The sequence below is a fragment of the Copidosoma floridanum genome, unplaced genomic scaffold (assembly GCF_036245765.1).
Source record: "Copidosoma floridanum isolate Cflo_tuat_1 unplaced genomic scaffold, Cflo_Japanese_pri ptg000006l, whole genome shotgun sequence".
In the NCBI taxonomy this organism is placed as follows: domain Eukaryota; kingdom Metazoa; phylum Arthropoda; class Insecta; order Hymenoptera; family Encyrtidae; genus Copidosoma; species Copidosoma floridanum.
Window position 1 is genome coordinate 16,976,524 of NW_028321883.1, and position 17,734 is coordinate 16,994,257.

The following is a 17,734-nucleotide window of genomic DNA, read 5'->3' on the forward strand; positions in this document are numbered from 1 at the left end:
TTGTATTTTATAATGATTTATTATTGCCATGAATAATACAAAATAGTAAGACAAACGAGTAAATATTGATTTGTAGTAGATAAAAAAAAAATAATAATAATAAAGTAGGCACAACTGTAGAAAAGAAAAACTGCGTTACTTCTACATGTTCTATTAAAATGCTGCTGTGGAGAAGTAAGAGAGAATAGTTTTCGTTTCTATTTTATAATGCTTTTTCAAACAAAACTAGCTATGCATTGAATTTCTCTAAAAAATTAATTCATTAAAATAACGGGATTTTTGACTCAAATTACTCAATGATTAATTTCTCACATACAATTATTGAAAATTGATTATAACTAACAATTTCATGGAGAAAACTATTCTCACGAGTAATAGTCTGCCACAAACGGTTACAAATTTTCTAATTTAATTAACGACATTTCGAATACTCATCGTTTACAGGTCGATAAAGGTACTACTTAAAATTGATTTATAAATTCACCCGTTTAAAATTTGATGTTACTTATTGTGTCAATCGCAGAATCACAAAGCAGCATGTATAATTCGTAAAAAAATTCATATAAAATTTTACATCTTAAACGCTTTTACAAATTGACAATTACAGTAAATTCATTGTTGGATTCCAAAATTCCACAATTTAAAAGAAAATAGAAAAAAAAAAAAAAAATGATTTAACATACAGCAATCCAGCTAAATAGTTGAGATCGCATTAATCTATAAAATACCAGAGTCAGAACTATTCGATAAAATTTTATATTTTTACAATTTTGTGAATTTGATTTATAAATAAAACATTTTTAATGATCATTTTGAGTGGAAAAAAATCACTATACATTCAAGTTAAATAAAAATTATGGTCTGTCAACATTTTCGTCAATTCTCACATAAATGTAACATTTTGATTTAGTATGTGAACAGAATCTTCTTTTTTCATATAATAATTACCTTTTTTTTCTTTTTTTTTTGATCTGATACCATTACTAAGTATTAAGGACCATCTTTGTAAAGACTTAGGTCAATCTAGAATTTTTTTTGTCCTTTTATCTTTCGTAATATGTATACTACATTATAATTATTGTAATATGTTCAAAATATGTTGCTACAATTCAACATTTATGCATACATACATTGCTTACTTACGTAAAGAATTAGAACTAAAATGCATCATTATTTTTTGGTAAGGTGACAGCGATAACTTTCGCATTTGATATATGCAGATTTTGAAATTAAAATTTTGACAGTTTATTATATTACTACTCAAAACTAAATAAACAAATCGTAATTCAATCAACAAAACTGAAATTTCTCGACAAAAATAGTTTATTAGATTTGAATATACAATTTTTAATGGAAATCTAATGGGTGAATTTCGTTTTAAAAACAAATTTTGTAAGTAAAATTTCACTTCAAACAAATTAATTGCTTTTAATGGCCTAAAAATAGTTATATACAAATAGCCCCTGAGAGTCTTTATCGTAACAATAAGCATTAGTTTAAAATGCATAAACATTAAACTGTATCACGTATAAAAATAATTCAAGAATTAAAAATTCTTGATTTGCGATACAAAAAACTATGACAAAATTACGTAGGCTTACAAGACATGAATAGAAAAAATTTCCAGCAGTCACCAGAGGACTGTAATCTTAGTGAAATCTTTGACAGCAAAAAAGCTAAGATTTTGTTGTTTTGTCATTCATTTCTTTTTTTTCCTTTTTTTCATTTTTTCCCCCTTTTCATTCCATGTACGTAAAAATGTACTAAAAAGTTTTATAAAATCGAGAAAAAATCTTTCATTGCAATCTCAGTTTGATGTATACACAAACATTATCAAATGCAATAAACAGCAGACATTCGTCAAGCTGTCAATATACTCTACTTGTCAAATAATACAATCTAGCAAAACATATTTTTCAAAGAATGAAAACCATTCGTTTTTTCGGCTTATGTATACCTCTTAATTTTCATAACATTGATTATTTATATGGCTGATCTGATAGAAGATCTCATTTGCTACTTGTCAACTTAAGCTGAAGCTTTGGAAAATAAAAAATCATTAATATATACAGATTAGATTATAAATCTACGCGAAAAGTGTACAAAGCCAGCATATTTTTAAATATATTATGCAATAAATTGGCAAACAGCATTAAATGCTAGACGAAAAATTATGTATGCATACATACCCTTTGAAGAATAAAAACTTTTTAAGTTTTTTTTTTTAATGATGGCTTTGCAATTTTACATTTGTGTACTTATACAAATGCCTTCTTGATTGGGCAATAAAAGTCGAAGTTGGCATGATTTACTTGGAACGGCGCCTACCGGTCGAGTTTCTCAGTGATTTGAGCACGTTCATGGGGGCCAGTTTCATGGGACCCTTGTTACTTGGGCAATACTTGAGCGTATGTGCTTGGTCACCAGAAGCCCCACAAATCGGACATGTATATTTTCTGAAAAGTAACAAATTTCATACCATTTATGGTGATTTGTTAGAATCAACATTTTTTATAAAATGAAATGAAACTTAAATTGAATTTATCACAAGTAGACAATTACTTAATCTTGTACATTTGTAAGATCATATGTACCCCTATTGTTCAAGATTGCAGGAAACTAAGCCAGACAGTAATATCGTTACAGAAAATGGATCTTACCTCAAAATTGGACATACTGTCTTTCCATCGGCATCTTTCAACAGATGCTTCTTGTAAATTCTAACGTCTTCACCATTATTTTTGCAAAAAACACATTCAGTGGGAAGAGGTTTCTTGTTTTTCTTTTTGTTAGGAGGTGATGGAGCAGGGGCAGTGTTCTCAGTATCTGGACAGTACTCAAAATCTCTTCCATTGTGTTTAAACTCCTCCCATACTGGATTAGCTGAAAAACCAATTTTTATTCTTACATTGGTAAAATATTCGAATTTTAGGACTGACAGTATTCATAAGCCAGTTTTACGCTGAATACAAATGTGAAGTAATTTAGCGTTTATGTTATTATAGATGTCAATAAGGGGATTTGTTTTTCTTTCGATGATAAAGCCATGCAGTTTTTCAAACGTAACGGCACCTTCCTTCCATAAAAGCTTTATGATACAACATCTGCTCATTCTCATAAATTAAAAGTTACTCAAGAAGCAATAGAAAAAGTAACAAAATTGTAAATACATCGACATTTTCCAACGCTGATCTAGAGATCTGACAGAACAGCATATTTATGTTTGTGGCTGTTCAGTACTCTATTTTCTTACATAAAAGTGTACGTACACAAGCTGTGTTGTATTGAAACGTAAGATGTTTTGTTTACAATTTTCTGAAATAAATGCTTATATTAAAACTACGAAGAGAAAGGAGGAGAAAAAGTAAATCCAAACACTAATAGGTCATAAAGGATTAAAATTAAAGGATGTGTTGATTAGAAAAATTCATGTGATCTAGCATTATTTTTAAAAATTGAGTTTTCAAGTATTAGCTAAGTATCTAACTAAGAAGCTGTGTATACCTAATCTTTATTTTATTGTTAATTAAACCTTGCTTCAGTACCAAAACTACATTTTAAGTAGCAACTCTATAGCTTCACAAAATTCGTAAATTTTACTCATTGGACCACACAACTTTGGTACATAAACAGAAATAAAGGATGATATGAGTAGGTAGAAGTGGGTAGATCAAAAAATGCGAAGTACAAATAAAAACGGAGCCTTCAGGACAAGTCGATGCGTGCATTGTATCGCATCAGAGACGCTGCAGAGCTGAAAATTTCAGGGTCGCGCGTACACGCTGTAAGTATACCTATAGATATGGCACAACCAGCAGCATGACAACCAAATCCTCCCTTCTCTCTCTGCTCGCGAGCCGCAAAGACGCTCAAACAAAAAGCCCTTCTTTCCCTCTCTCTATCGTTCAAAACCAAAACAAATCGGCTAACGACGCGCTCATTTTCTCCCTCTTTTGCCGCGCACACTCATACGTACTTTTCTACACACAAATACTAGGGGATTTTCTTTTCTTGCGTGCTCTCTCTCTCTCTCTCTCTCAAAAAGTATATATTATAGTCCCGCAGTTTTCTCGGAAGAGAGTACCGTGGATATTGGTCCCGTCACATGTACGTGTAATTTAATGAACACAAGTTAAGTTAGCTCGAGTATAGCTGCGAAAAAATGGAAATAAATACAAAACCTCGGCGACGAAATTGGGTTATGTTTGTTTGTATGGCAACTCGCATATAAAAGCAGAATAACAATGGCGTTATTGTGTTTACACGAGACACGATTTAATTCTAAAACAAACGCAATCATACGGTTATTCAAACGTAACGGCTGCTGTACCCATTACATACACATGCGCGAGAGGCAAACCAACACAACTACACTCGTCTCGTATGGTTTGTTAACATTTTGAACGAGATAAAACTCCAAAACCCGCAGTTGTGAGATATAAGCAAAGGCACACACGAAAAATGAATAGCCAAATTGATTAGACAATAAATATAAACAAATGAACTCACTCTTAGGGGCCGAGGGCGTAACAACCAAGAAGGTGGCGAAGAGCCGGTTGAGCTCCTCTTCGAGGCTCTGGTTGAAAGGATAAAGTACGGTGCGGCCGCTGCCAACTGGCCCAAGCGCAGTGCCATTGCTCTTGTCATTGTTGACCGTGGCCCGTTGCTGTTGCAGGTTCTGCTGTTGGAACAGCGAGAAGGAGGACAAGGGCGAAATGGCGCTCGGGGAGGACGACGCAGAGGAGCTTGGGGACAGAGGGTACGTCGGGGACGAGGAACTCGACGAGGACGAGGAGGAGGAGGCGCTGAACGCCGGGGCAGCCTTACTCGTCCTGTAGGCCGAGATCATGGCGTGGTGCTGGTAGCCGAAGCTCGTCGAGGCACGGGTGTTCATCACTTTGGCCATTATCGGTGCTCTTCGAGTGGACAACTGAGTACGCTCCCAGAAACCGTTGGGACTATTGCAGCTTTGGTGGCTTCGACGGCGACCTCGGTGACGCCCCCGGCGTAAGCTCCGACACGCGTCCGTCGCGGTTTCTTTTTAACGCCCTGACGATGGCTAAGCTTGACGTGACAGCGGATCCTGTACTTTGTACACGCGCGCGCGTTTGTAATTATCAGACTCTCGTCGGTGTCTTTGCGTCCTTGGCCGATTTGATTCGCGTGTAAAAAAACCGCACAATAACGCGAGCGAGCAACTTTACGAAAACCGCAGTTAACTTGGCGCGTAGAGTGACCACTTACTTGCTGTCGGAAACTCGTGGGGGTCGAGATTCTCCTTGGGGTTGCTGTTAATTGCGCTCTGGTCAACCTGGAGTACGACTCTTCTGCAGGCAAGGGACAAGTGCCAAAATGCCTCAGGATGAAAGTCACAGTTGTTGGGCCGTGAACGACGTAAGTATTACGACGCGAAGCGGAGACTGACGAATGTGCCGACTACGTAACTATGACAAACGAGCCAAGGCTCAACTTGAGATCTGATTGAGGTACTTGCGGAACGTCTACAACTTGCGGTAGAGGTAGAGTAGCGCCGGAGAGAAGAGAGAGATGGACGTTTCTCGGTATAGGGGACCAATAGGAGTGACAGACGCTCGGCCGCGATGGAGGTGGACTGAAGACGGCACCTCCCACGGAATATATACTTTTGGTGCGCTGCAGTTGGTAACTCTCCCCTTCTTCCAACTTCTTATGTAGGCCCTGCATGCGTGTATGTATATATTTATTTGTTTTTCGCTGATTGTTTTCCATATTTTTTGGTCTTTTTGCTTTACACAACCTTATTTACTTACCCTATGTGTGTTTTGTTTCGTTTAACGGTTTGAAATTTGAAAAAGCTTCTTGTTGTGTTGTGGTTTTCACGTTCAAATCATGGCTCGATGTTCATGCAGACGAAATTACATTGCTTTTTTAACGAATGAAGGTGAAACACAAGGTAATTTTTCATGGGTGTATTTATCAACATAAAAAATAAGTTTTCTAAGTACTACTGCTGTTGCTTACTCAAATGTACACAATTCTCGTTCTTGTTTACTTACAAAGCTGATATCCTCATTTGTATTTTGAAAGATAAAACAAATACTTACTACTTACTTTTACAAAGGAAAAAACAAACATGAACCTATATCATACTTTGACAGGCTAAGTAAAGTAGTAGTATAATACACACAAAAAAATGTGTACCTACAGCTGTAGCTCTTAGTCTAGTGTAAAAATAAAATGTCATATAGTGAAACACTGGGTGGTAAACATGTTATTTTAGTTGACTAAACTCTCTAAAAACAAGTACTGAAATTAAAACTGTTCATGCAGATATTTAAGATTAAGAGTCAAATTGTCTTCTTATAGATTATTTACAACTTGTATAATCTGGTTGATATTTGATCGATGGCACTAAATTAAAATTTAATAGGTAGCTTTCCACTTTAGTTTTTATTTAGACTATCAAAAAAATCGAATTCACAAGCAACTTACCTGCATGTACTGACATTTTCTTTTTTTTATTTGTTTTAACTGATCATCAAGTACTTTCTATATCTTTTGTTAAAATAGATCTATTCGCTGTGTGCATAACATGGGAACAGCGAACATAGTGTTATCACTTTATATTATGTATTTGTTTCAGGTTGGATTTTTGATGGAAGTACTTTATCATAACCTACAATTAACGTGGTGTTCACAACATTTTTTGACAAACTAGGTAGCCAGATCACGGTTCCTTTGACTACTTACTATAAAAAATTATCTTGAAACCAAGTTCTAAGTTTATCTGGACCAGTTACCGGTAAGTAAGCAGTAATTTTATGTAAAGTACTTTCAACCAGCGAAGTAATGAAAAAACCGTTTTTCAGTCTTACATATTATTTTAAATTGTGTCAAGAAAATTACAACAGTCGAATGTAGAAACTGATATGTTGAATATTTTCTTTTATTGTAAAATTTACAGCAAAGTTGTGAAAATTGACACCATCAATTTGCTCGAAAAGGTATCGATAAGAGTGGTTGCCTCTGTATGAAGCCTCAGACACTTAAATTTTTCAAATATACCTGCTTTTAACCAACAAATTTATTATGTTAAACATAAAGGTGTGAATATTAGAAATTATTTTACAATGGCTTACCGCCGCACATATGTCATTGTATAGGCGTCAATGGAGTTGACACACTAAAAGGACTGTTGACAAAAAATTCTTTCTAGATGACCCATGACCCAAAAGCACACGTGTCTTAGCATGTGTCCCCCTTTTTTATAATCCTTGCCAGAGACCCTTTTTGTAATTTTTTTTTTAACCGAGACCGTAGATTTGTATCAAAGTAGTCATTTAAAAAAAAATGTCTCCTTTGCCTTTTGAGAATAGGTATAAAATGAATACGACTTCGACATTTGGTTTTCATCAGTAAGGTAAGCTCAAGTTTTTTTTTTCCTTCACACAACACAAGTGTTGTTTTGACACTGTATTAAGGATTAAGGCTTTTCTTCCCCGCAACTGCCGTAAAACGCACGCTTTCTTGCACTATTTATGGTGCTTTGGCTCGTGCTCTTCATGCAGGGTTGAAATAAAATTTGTGTGCATGTGTCACAGTATTTTTGAATGACTCATACAGTTTATTTTTAGTTTGCAGTGTTTGATTTATTGTCTGCAAATTTTTAAGTCGTACTTATTTAAAATTGACACATGGTTAAAAATCTTCCAAGAGAATATTTAGGAGTTAAATTATTGAAGAACTTGTGATGAGATTTTTTTTTTTTAACAATAAGTACCCTATTATTTTTTTTATCCCAGGAATTATTATTACAAGTCGTACCTTTACTCCACTACAACTCAATGCTTTTAGATAGTTCATCTTGATGATTACATGTATTGTGAACAGGGAACAAAGTAATTTTTTTATGGGACGCTATCCAAAAGTTACACATTATAGATTAAAAAAAAAAATTTCATTATAATGATTGTCTAAGTGGAGTGAATAATACTTATAAAAATACTATCATGACCTTAATAATTTTTGAAATAAATACTGTAGGTTATGCAGGATGTTGCCTTTTGATTAAGTATTCGGTAAATATTATACCTATAAGATACTGGTAGGTAATCTCAATTGTAACATAATCTTCTAAGGCTAAGGTAAGTTGTATTATTTATCTTAAATGTGTTATAAAATGTGAATATTATTTATTAAAATGTCATGCTTGCAATCCATACATAAATATGCAGGAAAGACCCGAGCGAAATAGTGGAGCTAACTCTAAAAGTTACACCGAAAATATGTATGTTTAAATATATTGTTTGGTCAAACAAAAAAACTCTCAGATGAGTACACTACTTAGTATAGGAAAATAAGTTTGGTACTCTCTAGGATTAACTATATAAAACCAACAAATTCTATTTGTCTATCTGTTAGTCCAGACAAAAAAATGCACATGAAATAAATTTTATTCTCACGTTGAAAATAATATAAAAAAAAGGTTCTAAGTAACTATCCACGCGGAACTTTTATTTCTCACTCCTTAAATTCAATTTAAAAAATTACGTTTTGATTCAATCACCAATGCCAAAGAATAACGATATATGAAATTGGGTTACGAGATATTATTAGCTGAATAAAATTAATGTATAGGCTCTTGAGAGGAGTCTCCTTCGTCATTTAGTTTATTATTATTATTATTATTATTATTATTATTATTATTTTGTTATGAATCTTCGTCCCTACACATATATACACATAGTACTCGATGCTTCTGAATTGTTGGTTGTAGGGTCTATTCCTACTGTCTCTTCAGTTTCTCGTAAAACATTTTATGTTCCTAAACAAAATTGAAACGTTAACCCTTGGCTGACATTTTTTTTTACTTTTTTCATGCAGTGGAATTTGCTATGTAAATTTTAACTATCCTACAGTAATGTCCTTAGATTTGAAGCATTTAGGAGGATCCCCACCTACTATGCAAGTCAAAAGTAAAACTCATAAATTATTTCCTACAAAACACAATATGAAAAAAGTATAGATCAATTAATTTGAAACATCAAGAAATTTTTTTAACACCAAACCTCACTTTACTGTTGTTTTGTTGAATGGACACTTTTTTTTAGTAAAAACACTGATAGCAGTCTACTTATATTTCCGATGTATGTGCTTACAATATTTTGAAAACAAGCGAACATAACCTGCATACTTAGTCAAAAATATAGAACATAACCTCATTTAATAATTTTTTCAGAAACTAATGTTACAAATACTCACACTGTGATTTTTGCTAGAGATGAAGAGCCATTTTAAAGAAAAAAAATGTATTTAAAAAATTAGAATTTAATGTTTCTACTTACCCATGATTTTATGATTTTTAAAAACAACTAAAACGTAGGATAAAACCGGTTTACACACCAAATAAAATAAAAATGCTCCATACATAAGGACGAATAATCATCAACAAAACAAAAAAATTAAAAAAGAAATGAAAAAACAAAAACTGAAAAAAGTACTTTGGATAAAGAGAAATACTCGATTGGAGGGGTGAAAAATGTTTTATTGTGATTTCATCGCTCATCAAAGTGAAATCACATTGGCATTTTTTTTCTTTTTTTCTTTTTTTCTACATTTTACACAACGACCATCATAACAGTATTCAGAAAAATTCATTACTTTATTTCTTTATTTTTCCTTTGCTTTACTATCATTATACAAGAAAACTTGCAAATAATGCTCGTTAAACATTGGACATTGAAAAATAGCCTCGCACAATATGCAAGTATGCATTACAACCAGAGCTTATCCGGCGGTATTGTATATTATATATGCTAACAATCGATTTGATCCTGTATTTGTTGTATTATATATTTTGTGAACCGACGCATCGCCAAGAGACCCCGACCGATTCCTCCATCAGAAAATCAAAGAAACAAAAAAATATACATCTAAAACCAACTCTTTGATTCAACTATTTATATTTGTGTATTTTGATGCACAAGAGCCTATTCTGATCTTTTAAAATGTTGTCAAAGCTACGATCCACGTAATTATATCGACATTTTCAGTAACAAAGTTCACCACAGTTTACATATATATGTATTATGTACATGTTAATTATGTTTATCATTTATCATTTTGCTTTATTCATTTGTTCAACAGAAACGACATATTTAAGTATTGCATGAAATAACTTGTATAATACTAGTTTTACATTATTTTTGTACACATGCACGTACAAATCGTAACTTCGACAACACTTGATTGATCTTCATACAACCTAAGTATACGCGCAATTGTACATTTCGTCGCTTTTCAAAATAAAGTTTTGATACACGGCCATCTCATTACGTTTGATTTCTGATAGGTTTCGAAAGAAAATCGGTTTTTTTTTTTGTTTTTTTTTTATGCACCCCCCGCGTCGAGGAATCGGCCGAGTTCGCTTACAATATGTCCCTGCATGTCTCTCAAAAACTGCCACAACACTATAAACTCTTTACGATAGTCAAAAATCATCGAAGAAAAATGAAACCGAGGGTTTGATCTGCGAAGTAATGGCTGCGCTTTATTCACACGGCATCGTATATTTATTTTCATTTCTCAATGTAACTTTGTACACTGTATCGATAGTATAGCTATTGTATACTTTTGCGGTTTAATGAACGAGTGATCTCTGGAAACTATTTTTTTTTTTCCATGTGTTGGAAAATGCATTACAATCAGTCATAGATTAAGAAATTAATGCTTCGTCACTAGTATACAATGAGGTACATACGTAAAAATGTTCCTTGTGTACATTGTATTTCGTATAGTATGTATATATATTTAAATACAAAGTTAATAGCATATCCGGACGTAATAAAAGTGGGCGTCCGATGATAAGGTACTAACGTTGAATTACTAACGTATCGTTTTATTTATTGCGAGATCATTCGTACCATTAAAAAAATCGTATGTCACGTGCGCGTATTTATACATATATATTATGTATGTATATTTATTTATAAATTCGGCATTATCGTGCGATGTATTATAATCATATATAATCTCGTATATAATATTATCCGTACATTTGTTTTGTCACAAATGTACAATTTTCACGTTATTTCTCTACATCTCCCGTTGGCTTTCCATAATATATATTGTGACTGATCATAATGCATCATCGTTATTACAACTATTTATTCGCTTCGCTCAATTCATTAATTTTTCATCATAGGTGACACAGTATGTATATTGTATATTTACGGATGTACTTTTTTTGTTTTGTTTATGGTGGTCCGTTTAGATCAGCTATGTAATTAATATTATAAATAAATATATATGTATATAATATCATGTATGTATACTCGTTACGACGTATACGTGCACAGCATATGCATAAATACGTATATATGTACATCAATATACATATGCTTATGCAATAATGTTGTTGTACATGTGTGCGTGTTCATCGTGTGTGTATACAATATATAATATGTTGTAACGAAATGCACAACACAGGAATGTACAGCAGAGTGTGAGTAATTTTTTTTCTTACTTTATCATATTTTATTCATTAGATTGTGTATAAAATCATAAATATACATTATACTATTAACTTACTTATATCAAACGACACATAATTATGATATAGATTTTTTTTTTATTTAGTCTTATGGTATTCGACTGGTCGCTCGCGGGTCACGGCCAGTCGACGTTTTAATAACTTTTTTTTTCATGCCTTGCCAATGCAGGCTGTAATAGTCTTGTCCTGTACTTTTTTTCTTTGTAAGTTTGTTATACAATGTTTTTATTACAATTTAACATACACTCTTCGGTTTTTTTTTTTTTTAACCATTTTTCTCACAAATCAGTCAATGTGCATCTGTAATATTTATAATACAAAGACGTTCTGGCGAATGACCACAATTAAAGCGCATTCTTCTTCACGAATTATTTTTTTGTGAATAAAAATTGTTAAAGCTATGTATTTCAGTACGCAAATGAATAATTAAAAAAAAAAAAAAAAAAAAAAAAAAAAAAAAAATGAATAATAGTGTCTTAAAAGAAAAATAAATATCAATGTTTGTAGCTTTTATTACGTCTATATTTTTGAAAATACATCTTTACAAAAAATACTATATCGACCTAAAACGAATCCTGACAATTCGGAATTGTATTGTTTTTCATTTTCATTTCTAACAAAAAGCCATACTCGGACTTTTTTTACAAAGAAAAACTACAAAAATTCGCTAATTTACAATTTTTTTTTAAATCTAATATGTATAAATCGTTCTACGTTTTTCTAAGAGAACTTATAAACTAGTCGTTTACAAAAGAAAAGTACAAAAAGAAAAAATTTGGTCTCTTGAACGATACATTAGTTATATTTTTATTTTTATTTTGACAAAAAAAAGGAAAAGAAAGAAAATATTGTTCGAACCGAAATGAAAATACACAAATATAATATAAAACAGGCTTATGGACCTACAAATAGAATAAGTCTATCGCTTGGAGCTATTATTGTGGATGAAAAAAGAAACCTGACATGGGTGACGCGATTATCAAAAAGGAAGAAAAAAAAAAAAAAACAACTTAATGGCATGCAAAACTGCTTAATTCCTGATAAAAACAATGAGTAAAATGTATGCAGTACAAGAACAATGCGTTAAAGAACCAGTTGAGGATACACTGTTAAAAAAAAAAGGAAGAAAAAAACATCAACATATGTATATGGCCAATCATCGCGAACTGTCTGCACAATTATTGATTATTTAATATTAAATATTTAATACTTCTAGTCGTATACCCTCACTAAAGTAAAAATGGTCTCGTGTGCATCCTGGTTGCGTCTTTTTTTTTTACACTTTTCCACCCTCGCATATTTCGCTTCAGTGTAACTTACTTCAAAAAACAATGCTCTAACGGGACGTGCATAGGCAATTCAACGAGTGTGTACATGTGTCATTCAATTAATCTTCACACTCGTGTTTTTTCTCATTTTTACTTTATTTAAATCTTTTACTTGCTCTTGATATGCGATAGTACTACCCTAACGAAAACAACTTTCCTTACTTTTCTCATTTGGTATATCTTAGTCTTATTTTTCTTCTTTTTTTTTTTTTTTTTTTTTTTTAACAAAATGACATAGCTGTGTATTTTTACTTAATACGGGAGTTTGGGGGGTTTTCATTTTCATAATTTTTTTTTGTTTTTTAATTTTTTTTTTCTTTTCTCGACGAGACAAAGTGATCTTCTAAAGTTTTTCACATTTATATAATATTAATGCATGTACATGTCAAATGCTTTTAAATTATTCTTGATGATGAGCAGATCTATACGAGTTGCACAGTTTTATATTCCATCGAAACTTGATTTAACTTGACAGTGTCCAAGTTGAAGTATCAATAAAAAAGTATAATTGTTACATTTTTGCAACTGAGAGCGCTCGTAAAGTAATCGAAAGATTTTTACCTTTTTACTTTTATTTTTTACACCTTTGCAGTAAAAAAGTTTCAAAACAGCTTTGTGGATATAAACAGAATTTTGTCGATCAAAACGCAAATGCAAACAAGCCAGTTTTTTTTTTTTTTTCATTTCAGTACTGCTAATTTGTTAATTAGAATTAGAAGATATCTGCATATCGCACATGTACAGAAAAATTTTCTGTATTGTTTTTTTTTATCTTTTTTTTTATTTATTTATTTTTTTTCATTTCACTTTTGTATCTACACTTTCCATTTCTCGTTTACGGTATCGCTATGTACATTTTTTCACAACGCTGAACTCAACTGCTTTTTTGTCATGTGTGTATACGTGAGTGTGTGGCTTTGATCTATATTTTCGTTATTAATGTTTGTTATAATTCACTACGACTTTTGTTTCTTCCTAATAAATTATATACGCGCAGTTTTATTAAAAAAAAAAGTTTGTTCCTCAACGCAAAATAAGGACAAAGTCACAATACAAACGTGTGTACTCTCTTGTCTTTATTTTAATTTTCATTCAAATTGGATTACTTAGAACCAGCACGTGCACACATGTATGTCTTACATATTTATATGTTTATAATCCCTCTGATTACTTTACTAGTACCCTTCTCTGTTATTTTCTTTTCGTATATGTTGTATGATGCAAAACGCTTAGTCCTGCATCATTGAAAATATCAATGGGAAATACCTCTAGTATTTTTTATTTTTTTATTTTTACTTAATTCTTAATTAGTTATACCTTCAGCGAACAGGAATACTCATTTCCAGTCATTGTATCGTAAATTATACGATCATTATTACTATGATAATTATTATTATTACTATCATTTCTATTATTATTACGATAATTATTTAGAGTGCGGCCTCTGTATCTTACTTACTTAATTTATACTTTACTTTTATTTAATTATTCTTCGTCTAATCTTGTTTGTAGTTGAACCGTATATGTGTGTATACGTGCGTGTAATCTTACTTTTTTTTTCTTTTTTCTTTTTTTTATCTTAAAGGCGTATATGTATATTTAAATTCGCAAGAGAAAATATCTTCAGATGAATCGACTTTCTTATTTTCCCTTATCGTTAATTGAAATTTTTTTTTTTTTTTTGCTTTGTACACGTTTTATTAACAAAAATAAACTAAACCGCATCACGTGTCGTTCTTCATTCCGGACAATATTATTAAGGCATCATCGACGATCCGAATTCCTGTCTCGATAAAAATTATTACTCATTACCATGACAATGATGCTGATAAAAAAAGAAAAACAAGAATAAAAAAAAAAAAAAACAACGACGTTTCTACGAGAGGATCGCGAATGCAAGGCACTCTCGCGTCTCTCCTTGCTCTTTTTCATCATTTCAAAAATGTTTTTCAAACACTTTGTCTGTGACAAATTAGATTAATTTTAGGTCTCGCTATTGCACCAATATTTACACAATGGACGTTATATTTCTCTTGCATCGTCTCGATTAAAAACGTCTCTCTCTTAATATCCGATTACACGTTCATATTTATAATTAAATCGCTTGTCGCTCTCGTCTCTTTCTCTCTACTTAAACCTGATTTCTTTTATTTATTTATTATTTATATTTTTTTGTTCTTTTTCATACGTGTAAATTTATACTTTTATTTAATTAAAAGCCACTCAAAGTGTCCCGTATAAAAAAACTTCAGAATTCATTTACCTATTTATTTATACCTTTCTAATAACGCTCCTCTCCAAACGCACACGTCTACGTGCAGTAAACAATCCACTCTGCTCGTTTCATTTTGTATTTTTTTTTTTTTTTTTTTTTTTATATAAAAAAAAAAAATAAAACTGTTCCGTCAACCAAGGCGCGATTACAAGTCATCGGCGATAATACACTGTTTTTTTGTTGTTCTTCGCATTCGCTTGGCTTCATTTTTCCCGTACAACCTTCGCACGCCCAGCAATCGCGTTCGCCTCTCGCTTTGCCCTTCAGTACTTTGGATCACTTGAAAAATATCAAATTTTCCACGCTATACTTCGACTTTTTGACGCTTCCTTCGATTGAAAAGAAAAAAAAGCCACGCGCAAAGAAACAATTATCCGGAACAAACTGCGTAACAATGGTGCGTTGAAAAGATAAAAACAAAAAGCAACATTTTGCGACGCAACGTGTTACGTTGTTTTTCTAGTCTTTTCATATTTATCCTTACAACTTTTGTTAATAAAAATTATCGAAAAAAAGGAATATTGACTTGAACATTGCGGCCCTTTCATTCCGTTTCTGCCAATAATATTTAAAAAAACGTACGCGTCCTTCGGAATGTCAGAAGCAATCATTAAACGATTAAACGATAAATAGTAGAGAGGAGTAGCGCCGTTTACACAATTGTGGGTTTTCTGATCACTCGATTGATCATATTTATCGGAGTCGTGGCCCAAGAAGGTGCACAAGATAATAACGAGTTTCGCTTTAGAGAGAAAGTAAGCAATGCTTTGGAAAATTTGTACGCAAAGAGTCTTGTACATGTATACGAATAATCGGTCTGCAGTCAGAGTGCTCTCGTGTGATAACGTATGCGCGATTTGCATTGCAGCTTCTTTGTTTTACGCCCATTGGAAAAAAAACAAAAAAAAAAAAAAAAACGAAATTGGTCCGTGGAGAGTCTAGCTTGTATGAATGTATTTCGAGCGCCGCTCGCTTTTCGCTGCGAGAGCATAGTGTCGCTGAAACGACTTGATTAAAGATTACAAACGAGACGTGCGTAACAACGAACTTTGACAGTGCGTTAGTTTACTTAGTTTACTCTAATAAATAGTAAAATCATGTTTTTTTTGTTAATTTTTTTTTTTTTTTTTTTGGTCTATTCAGTCATTGCGTGTATTTGTAACGAAAGTGAAAAGTCAGTTGTATTTAAAATTAGGTGATGCTTTTTTTCTTTCTTTCTTCCGATTAATAATACTTAAAAACAAGAAACGAGTACTGGAATCGCTTACATGTAAAAAAAAAAAAAAAATAATAAATGGACGCATGCGAAGTATGTGTGAACGGCTAAACGTTTGATGAATCCAATGAAGCTTAAATTATCTAACGTAAATGCAAATTTCAGCGTTAATTGCGTACAAAACGAAGTGCTAAGAATCTTACGTTACGAGAATTAAAAATAAACATCACTGGGGACTATGCATATATGTTTATATTTATTAAAAATATAACGTGAAAAGAATTCATCAGTCGAGTAAAAATAACAATTGCTAAGAGATAAAAAAAAAAAAAAATGCATCTTCAATGCACCATCGTTCCGACAAATACTCGGTTTGTTCTCTACCTCGCCGATTGCTCCTGTTTGTTTGCTTGTTTTATTCTTGAGGCAAACGGGCGACCAATACATTGTCCAAATATACATGCTACACTCGCGTAAAGTATATTATAAATAAATTAATTTACAAAGTCGAAAAAAAAAATACACATCATCAGAGTCCGAAAACAAATATCTCGACAATTTGTTACATGTTTTACCGAGATCGCACATACTACACGTACACGTGTCATCTCGTACATAAGTTTCATCGGAGACTACGCGCTTTTTTTCTACCTTGCCTCGACATTTGTATTGTACTATCGTCCACAAACACTTTTGGGCTCAAAAAGTCGTTATACATATGGTCCTCATTCGAAGCGATTCGCTTCCACGCTCGCACGAAAAAAAAAGTACAGTTAAATAAATTAAAAAAAACGCAACTCTGATAAATAAAATTGTAAAAAAAATAGATCCAGAGACTCCCACAACGTAGCAGCGATTCTCCGCGGGACCCCCGAGACACAATAGCCCCGACAGAAAGAGAGAGCGTCACCGGGACGACAACCGCTGTCGCGGTAGCAGTTCGGCTGACAACTACTGCTTGAGGTGGCAGTTGGCGAAAAAGCGGGCAAACACGTTAGAGTAGAAATTGGCCCGCGACGGGCAAAGCTCGAGCGCCCCGTTGTTAGCCGCTGCTTGACCGTGTACCCTGGAATGCTGTTGTTGTTGTTGTTGTTGTTGTTGTTGTTGTTGTTCTCGGTGGTGGTGGTGGTGGTGGTGGTGGTGGTGTCGGTGTTGGCGAAAGCCCGTACTGGACATGTGCATCATCGGGGTGCCGTCGGGGCCCAAACGATACGGCCTGAATAGTTAGGGCTTGCCGATGTCGTTGTTGATCGACAACGAGTCAGTGGCGAGCTTTTGCTGGTGATGCATGTGCTGCTGTTGGACCTGCTGTTGGTGATGGAGCTGTTGCTGCTGATGCTGCTGCACCGTCGCCTGAGCCGTGACCTGCTGCTGACCTGCTCTCC

At 33.1% G+C, this 17,734-nt stretch overlaps 2 protein-coding genes across 6 annotated transcripts in view; both read right to left on the reverse strand.

Moving 5' to 3' along the window:
• Nucleotides 1-5,583, reverse strand: nanos (RNA-binding protein nanos). Its single transcript, XM_014353835.2, has 3 exons — nt 4,510-5,583; nt 2,661-2,883; nt 1-2,456 (listed from the first exon to the last, which is right to left on the reverse strand). The coding sequence occupies exons 1-3, from the start codon at nt 4,904-4,906 to the stop codon at nt 2,309-2,311; spliced, it is 768 nt and encodes a 255-aa protein (XP_014209321.2). The 5' UTR covers nt 4,907-5,583; the 3' UTR covers nt 1-2,308.
• An 11,988-nt stretch (nt 5,584-17,571) lies between these two features.
• LOC106639973 (uncharacterized) overlaps nt 17,572-17,734 on the reverse strand; it is a 33,677-nt gene continuing 33,514 nt past the window's right edge. For all 5 annotated transcript variants that reach the window (XM_089598226.1, XM_089598225.1, XM_089598223.1 and 2 more), the window contains one exon: nt 17,572-17,725. In XM_089598226.1, the coding sequence (XP_089454352.1) occupies nt 17,574-17,725 (152 nt within the window). In that variant the 3' untranslated portion in view covers nt 17,572-17,573. The remainder of the gene's footprint in view (nt 17,726-17,734) is intronic.

What these genes read in the sequence shown, in the direction of transcription:
- nanos (XM_014353835.2), bottom strand. Translation starts at nt 4,906, where the DNA reads ATGGCCAAAGTGATGAACACCCGTGCCTCGACGAGCTTCGGCTACCAG. An exon ending in TACGCCCTCGGCCCCTAAGA is followed by an intron (nt 2,884 to 4,509) that starts GTGAGTTCATTT and finishes TTGGTTTTTCAG; the next exon opens with CTAATCCAGTATGGGAGGAG. An exon ending in ACAGTATGTCCAATTTTGAG is followed by an intron (nt 2,457 to 2,660) that starts GTAAGATCCATT and finishes GTTACTTTTCAG; the next exon opens with AAAATATACATGTCCGATTT.